This window comes from Toxotes jaculatrix, chromosome 2 (genome assembly GCF_017976425.1).
Source record: "Toxotes jaculatrix isolate fToxJac2 chromosome 2, fToxJac2.pri, whole genome shotgun sequence".
NCBI lineage: Eukaryota > Metazoa > Chordata > Actinopteri > Toxotidae > Toxotes > Toxotes jaculatrix.
Window position 1 is genome coordinate 3,518,225 of NC_054395.1, and position 17,235 is coordinate 3,535,459.

The following is a 17,235-nucleotide window of genomic DNA, read 5'->3' on the forward strand; positions in this document are numbered from 1 at the left end:
GCACAAAGGATTCAAAGGATTCAAAGGCTTTTATTGTCAATTCACCATATGTCAGACATACAGGGGAATCGAAATGTTGTTTCTTCTCTCAACAATGTGTGTTTTACAATATAAATAAACAATTTAAATAAAACCAGCTAAATAAACAAACTTTCACTACAATATAAATATATAGTAAAGAAATATATGGAAAACAAATATATATATATATATATGTATACATATAAATATGAATATGAAAATTGCAGATTGCTGAATAGTGCAAATGGTTATGTGCAAGTTGGCCAAAAGATTGTCTTAGTTACAGAGTCCAGGTGGCAGTGGGGGTGGGGGGTGGGGGTCAGCAGAGTTGGAGTCCAGGGGCGGGGGGCAGGGGGGGGAGGTAGTGTACAGAGTTCAGTGTCCTGACAGCCTGGTGGATGAAGCTGTTGGACAGTCTTGTGGAGCGGGCCCGGAGGCATCGGAACCGTCTCCCTGAAGGCAGGAGGCTGAAGTGGGGGTGTGAGGGGTGTGAGTTGTCTTTCACAATGTTGATGGCTCTGCGGGTGATGCGTGTGTTATAAATGTCTGTGAGGGGCAACAGAGGGACACCGATGATCTTGCTGGCTGCATTCACTATGCGTTGCAGTGTCTTTCGGCAGGAGGCAGTGCAGCCTCTGTACCACACAGTGATGCAGCCAGTGATGATGCTCTCAATGGTGCCCCGGTAGAAAGAGCACATGATGGGAGGTGGGACATGGGCTCTTCTCAGTTTGCGGAGGAAGTAGAGGCGTTTTTGAGCTTTCTTGGCCAGCTGTGTTGTGTTTATTGTCCAGGAGAAGTCCTCAGAAATGTGCACCCCCAGGAACTTGGTGCTGTTCACCCTCTCCACTGCAGCGCCGTCGATGGTCAGTGGGGGATGCTGTGAAGGCCTTCTCCTGAAGTCGATAACCATCTCTTTGGTCTTTCCCACGTTGAGGAAGAGATTGTTATCCTTGCACCACTGGACCAGTTGGCTCACCTCAGTCCTGTAGTTTGCCTCATCCTGGTTGGTGATGAGGCCCACCACGGTCGTGTCGTCCGCAAACTTGATGATGTGGTTGGTGTTGTGGCTGGGTACGCAGTCGTGAGTCAGCAGGGTGAAGAGTAGCAGGCTGAGTACACAACCTTGTGGAGCCCCTGTGCTCAGCATGATGGTCCTGGAGGTTTTGCTGCCAGCCCTTACCTTTTGTGGTCTCTCTGATAAAAAGTCCAGCACCCAGTTACACAGAGAGGTCTTGACTCCCAGGCATCCCAATTTGTGTGTTAGCTGCTGGGGGATGATTGTATTAAATGCTGAGCTAAAATCTAGAAACAGCATTCGCACATAAGAGTCTTTGGAGTCAAGGTGGGTGAGGGCTGGGTGGAGTGCGGCTACGATGGCATCCTCAGTAGACCTGTTGGTCCTGTATGCAAACTGAAACGGGTCATGGGTTGGGGGGAGGACGGATTTGATGGTCTGCATAACCAGCCGCTCGAAGCACTTCATTATGATGGGTGTCAGTGCTACGGGCCGGTAGTCATTGTGGCTGGACGGGTGTGGTTTCTTTGGTACCGGTATTATTGTGGTGGCCTTGAAACACTTGGGGACGACCGCTTGGCTCAGGGAGATGTTGAAAATGTCAGTTAAGACATCCTTGAGCTCCTCAGCACAGTCCTTTAGGACCCGACCAGGTATGTTGTCCGGTCCAGCTGCCTTGCGTGGGTTGATCCTAGAAAGGACCTTCCTCACACTGGCTGAAGATAAGGACACAGCCTGCTCCTCCGGAGGAGGTGATGATTTCTGTGCTGGTGTGGTGTTCTGTGTCTCAAAGTGCCCAAAGAAGTCGTTGAGGCTGTTCAGCAGTGAGATGTCACTGTCACAGGTTTGTGGGGGGGGGTTGTAGTCAGTGAGGGTTCGAATGCCTCTCCACAGGCTTTGTGTGTCCCTGGTGTTACTGAAGTGGCTGGTTATTTTCTTGCTGTATTGTTGTTTTGCTACTTTGATTCCACGGGACAGGTTGGCTCTGGCTGTTGCTAGCCCTGCAGCGTCCCCAGCCCTGAAGGCTGAGCCCCGAGCCCTCAGGAGCCTGTGGACCTCGCCTGTCAACCATGGTTTCTGGTTAGCTCGGATGGTAATGGTTTTTCTGTGGGTGACATCGTCAATGCACTTTGTGATGTATGCAGTGACAGCATCGGTGTATTCTTCAATGTCTGTGTGGTTATTGTTTGTAGCAGCCTGTTTGAAAATATCCCAGTCCGTTGTGTGGAAACAGTCTTTCAGTGCTGAGCAGGCCTCCTCTGGCCACACACGTACCTCTCTTTGGGTTGGTCTGATGACTCTCACCTTTGGTCTGTACGCAGGTCTCAGCAGGATGGTGATGTGGTCTGAGAGACCCAGGTGGGGGAGGGGGGAGGCCTTGTATGCTCCTTTGTGGTTTGTGTAGACAAAGTCCAGTGTGTTGTTTTCCCTGGTAGGGAAGTCAACATGCTGATGTAACTGAGGCAGAAAAACCTTTAAGTCTGCGTGGTTGAAGTCCCCAGCTGTTATGATAAACCCGTCTGGGTGTGCAGTCTGTTGTTCGTTGATGGCCTGGTAGAGTGGGCCGAGTGCTTCGCTCTTCTCTCTGGTGTTAGCGGTGGGGGGAATGTAAACAGCGACCAGCAGAACCGCTGTAAATTCCCTCGGTAGATAGAAGGGCCTGCACTTCAAGATGACAAACTCCACCCGTGGCGAACAATGTTTATGCACAACAACAACATTCCGACACCATGCGTCGCTGATGTAAACACAGACTCCCCCGCCGCGAGTCTTACCTCCCTCCACAGGGACACGGTCGGCGCGGTAGCATGTTAGTCCAGCTAGCTTGATAGCAGAGTCCGGGATGTTGTCATTCAGCCATGTTTCCGTAAAAATGGAAACACAGCAGTCCCTCACATCACGCTGTGCAGATCTAAGGAGTTTTATGTGGTCCATCTTATTATCCAGTGATCTTACATTGGCTAGGATCAGTGATGGTATCGCTGGTCTGTGTGGGCTAGCTGCTAGCCTAGCCTGGATGCCTCCTCGCTTGCCCCGCTTCTGCTTTCTTTCACACCGCTTCCGACGTCTCCTCTCACGGTGGGAAGCAGCAGGCGAGGCCGTTGATCGATCGGGCCGGCGGAGTAATCCGAGGCTCTTGAGTTCCTCAGACAGTGCTTGATCGAGACAGTAGTTTGTTTGTGTTTTCCTGAGTTCCAAAAGTCGATGGCGGCTGTAACGTTTTCTAGACGAAAGCGACGTACACGAACGTAAACAAAGTGCGCAGAGTGCGCTCGTACATACACAATTGCACACACAATTACACAAAGTTAGAGAGAGAGGGGCCGCTGCGTCCGTTCGCGCCGCCATCTTGGTAAAACTTTATGTTTTTTTTTTCTTCTGTGTTATCATCCATTCTCTATATCACTTATTGTCTTAAGGGTCACAGACGACTTTGGGTAACAGGTCACCAGTATATCACAGAAAAGCCCCAGACAACTGATTTGAACCCAGAACCTTCTTGCTGTGAGGCGACAGTGCTAACCACTGCACCAGCATTCCCACCCTTGCTTTAATCCCAATATGCCAACAAAAATTTAATGTGGAATTACGACTTAAGAAGAACCAGAATAATAGCCGAGGAAATGTTCAAACATCCAGTTATCAAAGCAGTAATCATCTTTGGCATCAGTAATGTGTAACACAATTGTTTATCAAACTAAAACTCTTTACGCCAACCTGAACACAAAAACACTAGTGTTGAACATGTTGAACATGTGTCTGGATGAAAATGAGGATCTCAAACCATCATTCCGAGCAGCCTCTAAGGGATAGAACCCAAGAGTGTTCCACCATTATGCAAATGTGTGTGAAACTGTGAGATACTTTTTTCCTCTGCATTTTATTTCTTCATTTTGCACATTTCACTGTAATATGAGGCTAATCAGAAAGGAACAAACTTTTTTTTATTTGTTATGTATCCCAGTAAGCTCACTGTGTCATATTCAGAAAATCGTGTTATGTTGTTGTCTTGTGTCTATGTTGTCTTGTGGCTTCTGGTTTTATTTTTAAATCTACTCTCCTCTCATTTCAGGTAACTTGCCTCTTCCCCTTGTGTTTGCCTCCTGGTCTGATTGTCTTCCCCGCCCTGATTGCTTTGACCTGTTTCCCATTACCTTGTGTGTATATGTTGTTTGCATTGCCCTTTGTCCTGTGCCAGCTTGTCTTGTCGTACTGTCAGTGAACCGGTGCCTATTTCATGTTTAATCCCTTGCCAAGTCAGGTTTTGCATTGCTTTGATACCTTTTGTTTGATCCTTACAGTTGTTTTATTTGAATTATTTTGTTACTTTGGGACTCAATGGATGACATCTGAAATTCACTCACCAGTGGCAACTCCTGCAGGGAGGCTTTCACCCTCCACGACCAGTTTGCAAGTCTGGAGTTGTGAGTCATGAGCCATCAGGGGACTGTAGAAAGCCTGAATTTTCTTCTGAGTCAAAATCATGGATTTCATAAAAGGTTCATTTTTAAGCATGCAGTACTTCTTTATGTGATCAGCTCTTTTTTTCTGCAAAAGTAACTGGATGTGTGCATATCAGGTGATCCACATACACACACATTTAACAATCTGTAAATAAATACAGAGGAATGTCACAAACATTTATAGATGTTTGTTTACACAGGAAGCGTTTCAGAAACAAAAATGATCAGATCTGTTAAGCTGAAGTTAATTTTTTTTCATGTAAAATATTCATATTTACTCACTTTGTCATGTGCATATTTTTAAAGTTGTTTATATGTCATGTTTGTTTGTGGATTGGAACACACAATTGTAAATCTTATATTTCTTGTAGATCATTTAATACACATTTTTGATCATTGTGAGTCCATCGCGCCCAGCCATGCCTGTGGTCTCCAACAACTATTTGCTGCCAGTGTTTGTGCCTGTGTCTGGTTTGATTCAGCAAACGAATGTGCAGAAACTAGAAAGAAACTGAATGTGACTCCTGTTGCTTTATATGAAACCTCATTTATTTTCATTAGCTTGTCATATTTTCCAGAGGTTAGTATTGTGATACTGTGGTAGTTGCGGATAAACACAAAGCACCTAACCTAAAGTGTAATTTCAAAGTATGTCTCACTCTGGCATTTGAATAGAAAATATCAGTGTTTTAATAAATAAAAAGTGTTAAATTTTTCTCAATACTGACACTGAGACCAAAGGAGACCGTATTGGTTTTCACAACATGCTATTGATAAATAACAACTACTATATCAAGCTAAAATACTTACAGATATTTGAAGTAGCAGATGCCATTTCTTTGCACAGCTCAAAAAGCAAACTGTCCCCATAACCATGTTTATGTTAATCTTTAAAAAAAAAAAATCAGTATTAAATCCATCTATACTTATTAATTGTCCTTTAGCATAAACCATCTTGTTCCTCTCGACGTTAGGGGCAGTAGATGTTGAATAAACTTAGATTAGACCAGAGTTCATTAGACATTTCAGGTGCATTCTTCTGCAGCATCTCAGAAATTCGCGGCCTTGTTGTGGATCACCGAGTGGATCTTTCTGAGGTTCTGTCGGACTCTAACAAACTCCAAAAGCTGGGCTTCCTCTCGTCCCTTCTCCTCTTGTTCCTTCTCCCTCTGACCAGAGAAGAAGAGAAGCGTTGGCTCTATATTTTCATGTAAAGATGCCAAAAATGATTACTCAGAGACAAGAGATAAAAATGTATGACTTTATGAGACTCATCATTTGCAAAGCATGAGCTCTATTTAGACAGTTAATACAGTTTTCAAAGGCTTACCATGCTTACATACTCTGTCATGACTAGAGTAAACATGCATGCAGCATTTGAGAGGCTGCACCCTGAATAAAAGAGACTTTTTTTCTGCATGTGGTTCTTCTCAATTTGTGATACTAATACTTTTAATTTGATTTCCTAAAGAAAATGGCGCCAATCCTTGAGATGTGGTGATGGTAGCCAGATTTTCCTTGCAGACTTTTCAGGGCACAGAACAAGGTGACAGCTGTTCACGACTAACTGAATGCAACCTTCACTGGATTCAAATTTTATTTTGTGTTCTGAGCATCCTCAGAATTGTACAACATCACCTTAAAAACATTAAAATCATTCTTTCTTTCTTTTCCTTCTGGGAAAAAGATACAGACTTATCAAATCCAGAACCAACAGACTGAAAAACAGCTTCCACCCTCAGGCTGTTAAATCCCTCACACCACCAGCCCTCTCCCCCATAGACCATAGTGCAATCCCTATTCCCTTGTCCACCTGCACTTTAAAGACAAATTTGCACGACTTTTGATCATTCTGTGACACTAGTACACACCAGTACTATTCTATATCAATGCCATTTTAACTCACACTGTTATTTAATTATATTCATGTATGAGCTGCTGTGTGCTCTTTCTTGTATATATTACAGATTTTCTTGTGTGTTGCTGCTGTAGCTTTTGTTTTTTATTTTATTTTTATTGCGGCTGAACTAGAGAGCTTTCATTGTTTTTACCAGACAATGACAATCTTCTTCTTCTTCTTTAGTATGGTGGACTTTGAGCGGCCAGACAGGGCCACCAGGTTTGTAAACAGTAAACAGTGAAGCTTTTCTGCTACGTGACAATGGCGCAGTAAACCTGTGCTAAACTAAGCTCTGAAACCTGCCTTACTGCTGGTCATGTGTATAGGATCAAACTGCAATATTTCAAGTACCTTTTTATTAACAGTTGCCTTATGGCCTTGGGCTCTTACAGCAACTTGCAGCTGTATTTTGATGTTTTCTTTGATCCCTTACGGCAGTTCTGTTGAGACTTTGAATGACTGTAATTTCATTTTGAATAAAAAGATTAAATTAAGCCTTTTCTGCCATTACTGAAAACTTTAAAACCTATAAACAGGATCTGTTACCTCCAGTTGTTTCTGCTGGCGTCTCAGCAGCACGTCCTCCAGAGGACTTCTGCTCGGTCCCTCCTCTTCTTGGTCACTCTGCACCCTCTTCCTCCTCTCCAGCACCTGCTGGAGTTCTGATCTGCTGCTCAGTGCCAGACCCCTTTGTCCATAGAGGGAGAGAGACAGCTGGAGTTAGACATGACAGAAAAGTCAAATGACAGGTGGTCACACAGCGCCCGTAAGTACACTGCTGAGGCAATGAGGAAGATGGCAGAACAAATCAGTAGGGAGCTGTGGTCTCTACCGTACTGCCTAGAACGGACACCACTCCTCATGTCATCTATGACATGCATATGAAGATCAGAAGAGGATGTACTCCCTTACCCAATGTCCACTTTGACTCCATCTATGCAAAGAGAGGGTGAGGTTATTTGCCTCAAAAAGATATGGACTTTTCTATCTGGAGCTTTACAGACCATCCCAGACCTCCTACTCCTTATCACCACCCCAGGATGAGCCCCCCGCTATAAGAACTGTAAGGAGACACAACAGATCTTCCTTGAAACCTGATAAAAGACAAAACATGGCTTGATCAAGAATCCAAGGTGATCAGAAAACACCTGAGAAAAATATCAAATGAAAAGCACCACCAACAAAACAACCCAGCCTTACGGATCAGGCACCATGAAGTTTAAAATAAATATAAAAGCACAATTGGGAACAAAAACAGTTCTACCACATCCCCAAGGTGTTCTACTGGATTCAGGTCTGGAGACTGGAAAGCCCACTGAAGTTCACTGAACTCACTGTCATGTTCATGAATCCAGTTTTTTTCATTATCCTGCTGGAAGTAGCCATTGGAAGATGGTAAAGTCTGGCCACAAAGGGATGAACATGGTCAACAACAAGACCCAGACTGTGACATTCAATTCAATTCAATTCAATTCAATTCTATTCTATTCTATTTATATAGCGCCTCCACAATCAAAATTGTCTCAAAGCACTTCACAGATACCCAAAGCCTGACCCCAGAGCAAGCACTTAAGGCAACAGTGGCAAGAAAAAACTCCCTTTTAACAGGAAGAAACCTTGAGCAGAACCTGGCTCAGATGGGGGACCCTCCTGCCGATGGCCGGGCTGGGTGAAAGGAGGAAAAGGAGGAAGATAGGACAGCTGGGAATGGAGGAGAGGAGGAGAAGGACATGCAGCATCAAACAGGGTTGGCAGTGAACAATGTTAGAGGGCCAGCATTCAGATTACAGAACAGTTAGTGGATACTGTGTGCTCAGCAGATTACAGTTATGATAGGAAACAGAAACAGCACAGAAGCAGAAAACTGTAATAATTGGTAATCATTTAAATTACAGTCTGAATATTAATACAAAATGTATCTTAAGCAGAGTGGACACTGAACATAGTAATGTGTTAGAAACTGACAATTGTAGACAATAAACAGCAGCAGGTGGGTGGAGCCAGGACCACAGACAGAGAACATGCAGCTCTGGAGCCAGAGGTACCTGCAGACAGGTACAGAGAAAGAGAGACCAGAGAGAAACAAGCACAGGACTACGGGGGAGAGAGGACACAGAGTTAATGACATGTAATAAAGGCTAATAAATGTGAGAGTGGGTTCGAGGAGCTATAGGTTTAGTCATAATAACTAAAACTGTAACTACAACTAATTATAAGCTTTGTCAAATAAAAAGGTTTTAAGCCTAATTTTAAAATTAGAGAGGGTGTCTGCTTCCTGCTAATACAGGAGCAGGCATTTAGACCTGCTTCCCTTCACTGTAGAAACTGTTTGCAGCAGCTCACCAGCATTTAGGTTAATAAGGCTACCATAAGATCACCTGTCACGTCAGAAGATTTAAATAATGAATGAAGTTGCTACGTAAATTGAGCACAGCCCCTTTCTCAGTTTGGAGACATGCGTCAGCATAGTGTGAGAGATGGCAGTACTGTTGATACTGAATGAGATGGAGCTGCTCAGCTCCAGTGAGCTCCAGCCCAATTTAAATATAACCCCTGACTTTGCCAGAGTTAAATAAAAAATACTTGTTAACTAACAATTATTTTGTCATGCCACATTAGATCATCATTAGATTACATGAGGAGGCGAGAGGGAGCTTTTTCTTTTTAAAAGGCAGACACGTCATTGGTGCCAAAATGAAAATCAACTGTCCAATGCCAGTTTTGGCGGCAGGACCATGTGGCAGAGCTGTGTATTCAGAATATCTCTGAATACACAGCTACACATCAGATGATAGACATCTGTCTATCATCTGATGCCTGAGGGTTCAAACCTGGAACCATGTTTTTGGTATTGCGGGAGGAAGCCGGAGTACTCGGAGAGAACCCACGCAGGAACAGGGAGAACATGCTAACTCCACACAAAAGAGCCCAGACCAGATGTTAAAACAGACTGATGTTTAAATTCGGGTGAAAACTCTTCTTGGCTGGAATTTTGTGTGACCTGTGAGGTCAGATTAACAGATGCAACACAAAGATCCAGTGCTTTCACTGGTACAGTGTTTGATATCAGGACAAGCCAATGGTGGAGCCAGGTCTGTCCTCCTGTTAACATATCATTTTACACTGCTTCAGGTTCCCATGGCCTACAGGACTGCAGCAGCATGGAGAGAAGGTGTATGATTGCAGGTTTGTGAGAGAGAGAAAGAGCCTCTCATGTATTTCTAATGAGAGTTGCTTTAGAGAAGAATGACAGAGGAGAGTAGCATTACTTGTGTTTTGATGATGGAAAATAAAAGCGAATAAATTCTTACAAAAACTGAAATAAGGTAGTCTCATGGCCCTTTGTTCATGTCTTCAAAGGAGTAATGCTTGTTTGTTATGAAATCATATGGGAGTTCAGTCATTCATACATTAGAAGGGATGTGAGCATTTTGTTGCTCCTGTGCAGGACCTACCTCTTGTGGGCCAGCAGCAGTTCCTTGTGTAGCTCATTGTGAGTCCTGAAATTCTTCATGGGGTTTGAATTACCTGAGCAGGTTTCAGTGCTGACTCCATTATCTGACAAAGAAATCACATCAACATGTCAGAAACATCAAAACAGCATGAAATCCTTCATAGGGATAGGGTTCAATAGTGTTTTTATGAAATCCCAGTACTTTCGAATCCTTTATCAAATATGTTAAGTAGAAGTAGTGAGGAATGAAGACGTCTGTTTGTTATAAACAGGTACTGTTTTTATTTCACTCAGCACAGTGACAAAAAAAATCAGCTGTTTAGTGTAACTAAAGATTTAGCTTGATATGTTTAAGACTCAAGCTTCTTTAAATTAAAAAAAACACCCCAAAAGAATTGGTCATTTTAATTGTGATTTATGGACCAATCACCAGATAAGTTGAAGCTGCAGCTACACAAGAAAAAAAACAACATGTATAAAATATTTATCATTCAGTGAATATCAGTGAAATAAATCACTGGTCTTTTGCACAACGCACTTAAAATTACCTGAAGGTGAACTAGTTGTTGCACTGATACATGTCTCTCAAAAATGATCTGTTCTCAAAAATGCTACATTTTCTTACTTTAACATGTTGGGTGGTAGATATTTAAACAAACTTGACATGACCCCTTTCACTTTGCAGTTATGTCCATGACTTTGGATTGTTTAAGCCAGCCTACCATGTATGTTGTTGACAGCAGTGTTGTCACACGTTTGTATGCACTAACCAAACACTTTATCAGGAACACCTGTACACCTGCTTATTCATGCTGTCATCCAATCCATCAGCCAATCATATGGCAGCAGTGCAATACATAAAATCCTAAAAAATACTGGTCAGGAGCTCCAGAAAAAATGGATTTCAATGACTTTGACTATTGCATGATTGTTGGTGCTAGTTTGCTGGTTTGAGTTTTTTGGAAACCGCTGACCTCCCCAAAAAAGACTTTGACTCATATTGGTGCCAAATACAAAAACCATCCAGTGACCAGCAGTTCTGAAGACAGAAACACCTTGTCAGTGAGAGAGGTTTGAGCTGACAGAAAGGCTATGGTATGTCAGATAACCAGTCTTTACAACCATGCTGAGCAGAAAAGCATCTCAGAATGAACAAAACATACAACCTTGAGGTGGATGGACTACAACCACAGAGACCATGTGCAGATGGTACGGTCAGAATTTGGCATCAACAGCATGAATCCATGGACCCAACCTGCCTTATGTCACTAGTCCAGGCTGGTGGTGGTGGTGGTGGTTTAAAGCAAAAGTAGTCTCAAAATGGTTTCATGAACATACTAGTGACTGCAGTGAACTTCAGTGGCCTCTCCAGTCTCCAGACCTGAATCCAGTAGAGCACCTTTGGGATGTGGCAGAACAGGAGATTGGCAGCATGAATGATGTGATGACTTGCGTCAACATGGAGCTGAATCTCAAAGGAAGGTTTCGCCTTGTGGATCCATGAGAGCAAAACTACCTAGTATTGGTGCATTGTTCCTCATAAAGTGCTTGGTGAGTGTACATCTGTCTATCATATGTCAGATAGCCTACAGAGGAAAAAGAGACTAAACAGAATGTGAATGAAAGATCCAATGAGGGATTCTTTGACAGCAGAGCTTAATAACCCCATATATTTTGTTAACTTGGAACCGGATCCAAAATGGAAACAGCTATCGAAACCCATTCCTAACCCCTCAACAAGTAAAGTTGGCCGGTTTCACCGGGCTGTGCAGTAGCAGAGACTGTGTGAAGCTGTTCATGAATGTGGTACTATCATACCTTACCAGTGAGAGTTAAGGGCTGCTTAAATCTTAAAGCAATGAAAAAGTCATAAGTAATGGTAATACTTTCCTCTCTGAATAATGAGTGAGCTGATGATATTAGCAGGGTAATGAGTGGTTTTCAGTGGCGTAAGGCTAAACCAACCTTTGAAGAAAGCTAGGTTAGCTATTTTCCTTGCTGTTTCTGGGCTTTATGCTAAGCTAGCTAGAAATGAGTTTGATACTGATCCCTTCAACTCAGTCTTAGGATTAGATATCAGATGTAGATATCTGAACCATTTGTTTGAAAGCTAAAGAAGCCTGTGTTCTATAAATATACCAGGTATTGAAATATACAGTCATCACCATAGAAGGTATTTTCCAATCCTGACCCACCTCTGATGGTTGTCCTGTCATTATACCATAAATGAAATTATGGCTGAACTGACCTTTTCTGTGATTGCTGCTCTGTGGATGACCATTGTTTACCATCCTGCAACAGGAGGCATGCTGGATCTCCATATGTATGCGATTGTTGTTGTTGTTGTTAGGACATGAACCACCGAGGGACATGATGGCCTAGAGCTGAGGTGTATTCAGTTGGACAGGGGGGTGAGATGGTTCTGAAGTGGTGGGAGACGGAAGGAAGGGGCAACAGAGGTTGTTCCCAGTGCATGAAAAGACTTGATGGACGGTGGCACCTGAGGACCTACTGAGGAGCCCCAGGTGCCTCTGCATGCTGTGCAGCTGCTGAAGAGGAGGGAGGCAGAAACCAGAGGGCTGGAAGAGAGTGTGCATCGTGAGAAGGGAGATTTAAATCAAAGAGCAGGGCAGACAGACATACAGTGGTGTGGGAACAGCTTAAGGCGAAATGTATAATTTATCCTGTCAGTAAACAGGTGGGTATGTAACAGAGCAGTTCAGAGATGAAAATGATGGATGCATAAACAAAAGTTCAACTACTAAGAAGAAAGACACACGTTTACACACTAGTAAGTGTATGAATTTGCAAACAGCACTGAAGTTGCTCTATTGATTGATTTTTTGCTTTTTCTTTAAAGAAAATTACTGTCATAATATAATTGCTGACATGTTACAACAGTTTCAAAAATGATAGAGTCTCTATACATTTCTCATATCCCGAGAAATGATCCTGTGAGATGTGTCTAAAGAGCTTGTTGAATTTAAAGAGGTTACTCACCAGTGGAGGAATGTTTCAATTAGAAAATGTCCCACTTCCACACAGCTCCTACATACTTCAGATAATGCATCAGGAGCTAAAGGGAAAATGAATAGAGGTTTCAATCCTACCTGTGCTGTACTGGTCCTTCATGAGAGGCTGTTGTCAGAGAACATTAGCCACCCTGTGGAGCTGACACACAGTGATACTATAGAGAGTAATGTTATTTGAGAGCTCTGAATGTGGCACTGTCTCCCCATGGTCAGCCACAGGGTGACACTGTTTGATAGGTAGGACAAAGCTCAGCTACACATTAACATCAGTGTTTCTATTTCATATACAAGTTTTATGATATCAGGTCAGGTCAACCCTGCAAAACAACTCTGCAAAACTACAATGTAGTGTTATTTAACAATAAAATCAGATCCACAACACATTCTCCAGTTTGCATAAAGAGGTGTGAGGGTCTGCCAATAGCAGCTCAGAAAAAGACGAATGAAGTACAGACACAAAGGCAGGCTGAAGAAGGGAAGTTGCTGTAATAACAAATTACAGACTCACAGGTGACTGGTGAGCAAGCAGAGGCCTGTAACTATGAAGAAATTTCAACATACCCAGGATATCTTTTGGATATTTGAGCCTAACATTGATCCAGAGATCCAGCTCTGGGTTTATCAGTCTAGCTACAAGCTTGATCATGTGAAATAGGCTGAGCATTCACTACAAGCAACATCATCAGAACCATGAATAAAGCCCTTAATATGAAATGAGAAGAAACAGTGATACCTGCAGGTAAATTCAGTTACAGTTACATCCACAAGTGATATTCAAGGTGAAATCTAGACAACATGATCACATGACAAGAATAGAAAAGAAACACTAGAACTAATTTACAATTGATTTGTAAGTCAGACAGAAGATGTACTGTAAATAAGTACAGGGGTTATTATTTATAGGGATGCACCGAATAAAAAAAAATTTCAGCCGAAAATGGCCCAAAAGTGCATTTTCGGTTTTTGGCCGAAAGACTTTTATCACCAAAACAACATGGCCGAAACAGGATGTTGTGATGACGCAAGCGAAAACCGCGGCCAGTACGAACTTGTCAGGAAGGGCCAACATGTCCGCGGTGTGGACGTATTTCAGTAAATCTGAGAAAGACACACGTTTAGCGATTTGCAAAACATATAATGTCGAAATGTCAAGAGGGGGTGCATCTGCAAAGAATTTCTCCACGTCAGGTTTAATTTATCACCTGAAATCCAAACATCTCGATCGCTGTGCTGAATATGAGAGGAATGCAGTGCAGAAAAGGAAAATCCCTCCGAGCACGCCCACTCCATCTGTGATGGACGTTTTTGAAAAGGCAAGGAAGTTTAAAACTTAACTTAAAGCGCTGCAACTCTTGGTACATTTGTTGTTGTTAAAGGCCTGCGGTTAACATATTGGCTATGGCAATCTTTGTTTTTATACACTATTATGTTGTAGGCCTACAGCGAAAATTTTAAAATGCACTTGACTTATATGCACTTTGTGTTTTTATGAGAGAACATATTTAATTTCTCTTAATCTTGTTTAAATTAATTTATTCTTTGAAACATTCATATTAATTTATGTAATCACAATGCCTTGAAATTTTCGTAAGGTTAGTACACAGTCATAGCCATAAATGCAACGGTACTAATAATTGGCATAATAATTTCTTTCAGTATTTCGGTTTTCGGCCTTGGTTTCCTCATTTTCGGTTTTTGGTTTCGGCCAAGAATTTTCATTTCGGTGCATCCCTAATTATTTAGTTAGTTTCCCACTGAAATAGTAACAAATTATTATGAATATGTGAAGCAGGTTAAAAAAAAAAAGAGCAAATGTAAAAAAAAGTAATGTCAGACTGTTTTTACTGCCAAAGTGGAGAAAAGATGAGAAAAAGTAGTTAATGTCTTTTGAGGTCAATTGATGCTCATTTATAATCACATACAAATATTTAATAGTGTGTGGATTATTTTCTAATAAAGACAAGTCTCCTCATGTTATTGTGAGCTGCAGTGATGGAATCAGAGTCAAAGCATCAACACTGTCAGGAGTTCTGTCGGATTAAAGAATCTTTGTTCAATTCAAATGAAGATAAACATATTTATCATGTAGTTTTTTAGTGATAAACTCTCTCTGCATTTGTTTGAAAACTAGAGTGAACACATGGAAAACCTCAAACAGAAGAACACTTCGACTGATCTAAAATAATAAAAAAAGAAGGAAAGGAAAGAAAAGGACACATCAGGGACTGCTGAGCGCTGCGGTCAGTGGCAGTGGATGAAGAGGAAAGACTCCAGCTGGGCCCCAAGGAGTTCACTCACATCCAGGTCTGATCAGCCTGTGGTGGGCCTGCCTCAGCAGTACACTTTTCTAGTCTCATCAACCACTCAAAGCGCTTTACACTACAAACCACATTCATCCATCAAAACATGTTCCTACAGTGCTTTACTAAGCACACATGCAGTGTAGGGTTCAGTATCTTGTCCAAGGACACTTTGACATGTGGACTGGAGGAGCTGGGGATCAAGCCACCAAACCTATGATCTGTCTGCCTCCTGAGCCACTGCAGCCACACAGAATTTTATACATTCAGGTCACTTTATGATGAGTACCATAAAGCCTGTGAGAATAGCTGCATGAGATCATTTGAGGCCCTGGAGAACATAGGTCTGATGATGTCATAGTGATGGTGTCAGGGTCATCTCCGTTTGGGCTTGGTTGTTGGATGTAAAACACACAAGTATTTGGCAGGAAGCATCAAAAAACCTACTGCTGAATGGCCTGGTTGAAGGATCAAATGTTTTTGAGGTTTATAGAGCATCTTTGCTGTAAGCTAAAAAACACTGGGTTCTTGTGCCGGGTAAGAACATTTCATTCGAGTGAGTGGATATCGTCTTTGAATCCAATCTCCATGTCCAATAATACATCCATGCAGGAGAAACATCTGCTTCCCATCACAAATTGGCAATTCAAACTGATTAAACTGACATGAGAGGATCTCAAGTGTTCCAGGTTGAGAGAGGAGGTGGGACTGACCTCATGTTCAGGACATATGGGTTGTTTAGATTCTTGTTTTATAAGTTTAGGTGAAAAAAATGCAGGCAGCAGACAAGGAAGACTAGAAGTATCACATGGCGGTGGTATGCCTCCACACGGTTGGGTGCCTGTTTGTAGCAGATGTAGAGGTAGAGGTTATGAGTGTTTTGTAGTGATAATGGCAATGTTTGGGAAGGTTAGTGTTGGGTGTTCACAAGCAAAACTTACACAAGATCACAGTGGCCTTGACCTTTGACCCCTGACCTCCAATACATATTGACTCCATCTTTGACAAGCAGTGATAATATGTGCAAAGTTTGAAGAACATCACTCAAAGACCTTGTCACAACCGCCCGGAGTCAGCCAGGAGTGGCTTTCCTCAGTCCATACTTCACAGCTTTGTACTCCTTCTCATTGCCTAATCTAAGTGCAATGGACCGAGCATGCAGCATGTGGCATACCTGGCTGTTTATCCAGAGCTTCTGGTTGGGGAACTTACTGACTTGTATGATGGGCACAGTGTTGCCAACACAAGTGCTAATGTACCCAGTCCCAGCATAATCCTGTATGCTAACGGAAGAGTCCTCCAGAGTGGCTGCCACTTTAAACACATCCCCGTCTGTCTAGGCATGTAAACAGCGGCCAAAAACACAGCAGTAAATTCCCTCGTTAGATAGTAGGGACAGCATTGCAACAGTACATACTCCACATCTGGCGAGCAATGCTTATGAACAGTCCATATGTCTCCACACCACGAGTTAACATGCAAACACCCCCCTTTGGCCTTACCGGAAGCTGCTAGTGATGGTCCTCTGACACCCGAGGCTCCGACACATGCGCAGTAGCTCATGAAGCAGTTGTATCAAACCACTGTGCCGAGGTGTGGTTTTGTCACGTGAGTACTGACGTTTGAAGCACTTGAGTGACGTTCGAAGCAGGTGAGTGCTTCGAACGTCATACAAATCACCTGATTGGTTCGGTTTGTTATGTGAATCACATGGCGGGATCGATAGGATAGCTCTATATAGTGGCAGTCATTTGAATTTTTCTTTGCAGAGTAGGTTTGTTGTGGTTGTTAGGTGTTAGTAGTGTTGATAACGTATTTTTGGAGAATCGGTGTAGATAGAGCAATAGATATATAATATATAAATTAGGAAATAGTTTGTAAAAGAAGAAACCGTTTGAGCCCAAAAACTGTAGAAAAACTGTTATTTCTTAATAAAAAAAAACAGTTACACAAGCACACCCACTGTCCTGTTCTTTGAGCAAACTGCCCTGTTTCAAGCACACCCTCTTTACCCACGTACACATAAACCTCTTTACCAACGATGCC

General features: G+C 42.5%; 1 protein-coding gene across 1 annotated transcript; it reads right to left on the bottom strand.

Annotated features, from left to right (window-relative positions):
* Positions 1-5,552: 5,552 nt before the first annotated feature.
* Positions 5,553-12,148, bottom strand: si:ch211-218o21.4 (protein FAM107B). Its single transcript, XM_041062089.1, has 4 exons — positions 12,106-12,148; positions 9,859-9,961; positions 6,950-7,091; positions 5,553-5,672 (listed from the first exon to the last, which is right to left on the bottom strand). Exons 1-4 carry the CDS (start codon positions 12,146-12,148, stop codon positions 5,553-5,555), a joined length of 408 nt encoding a protein of 135 aa, XP_040918023.1.
* Between the last annotated feature and the right edge of the window lie 5,087 nt (positions 12,149-17,235).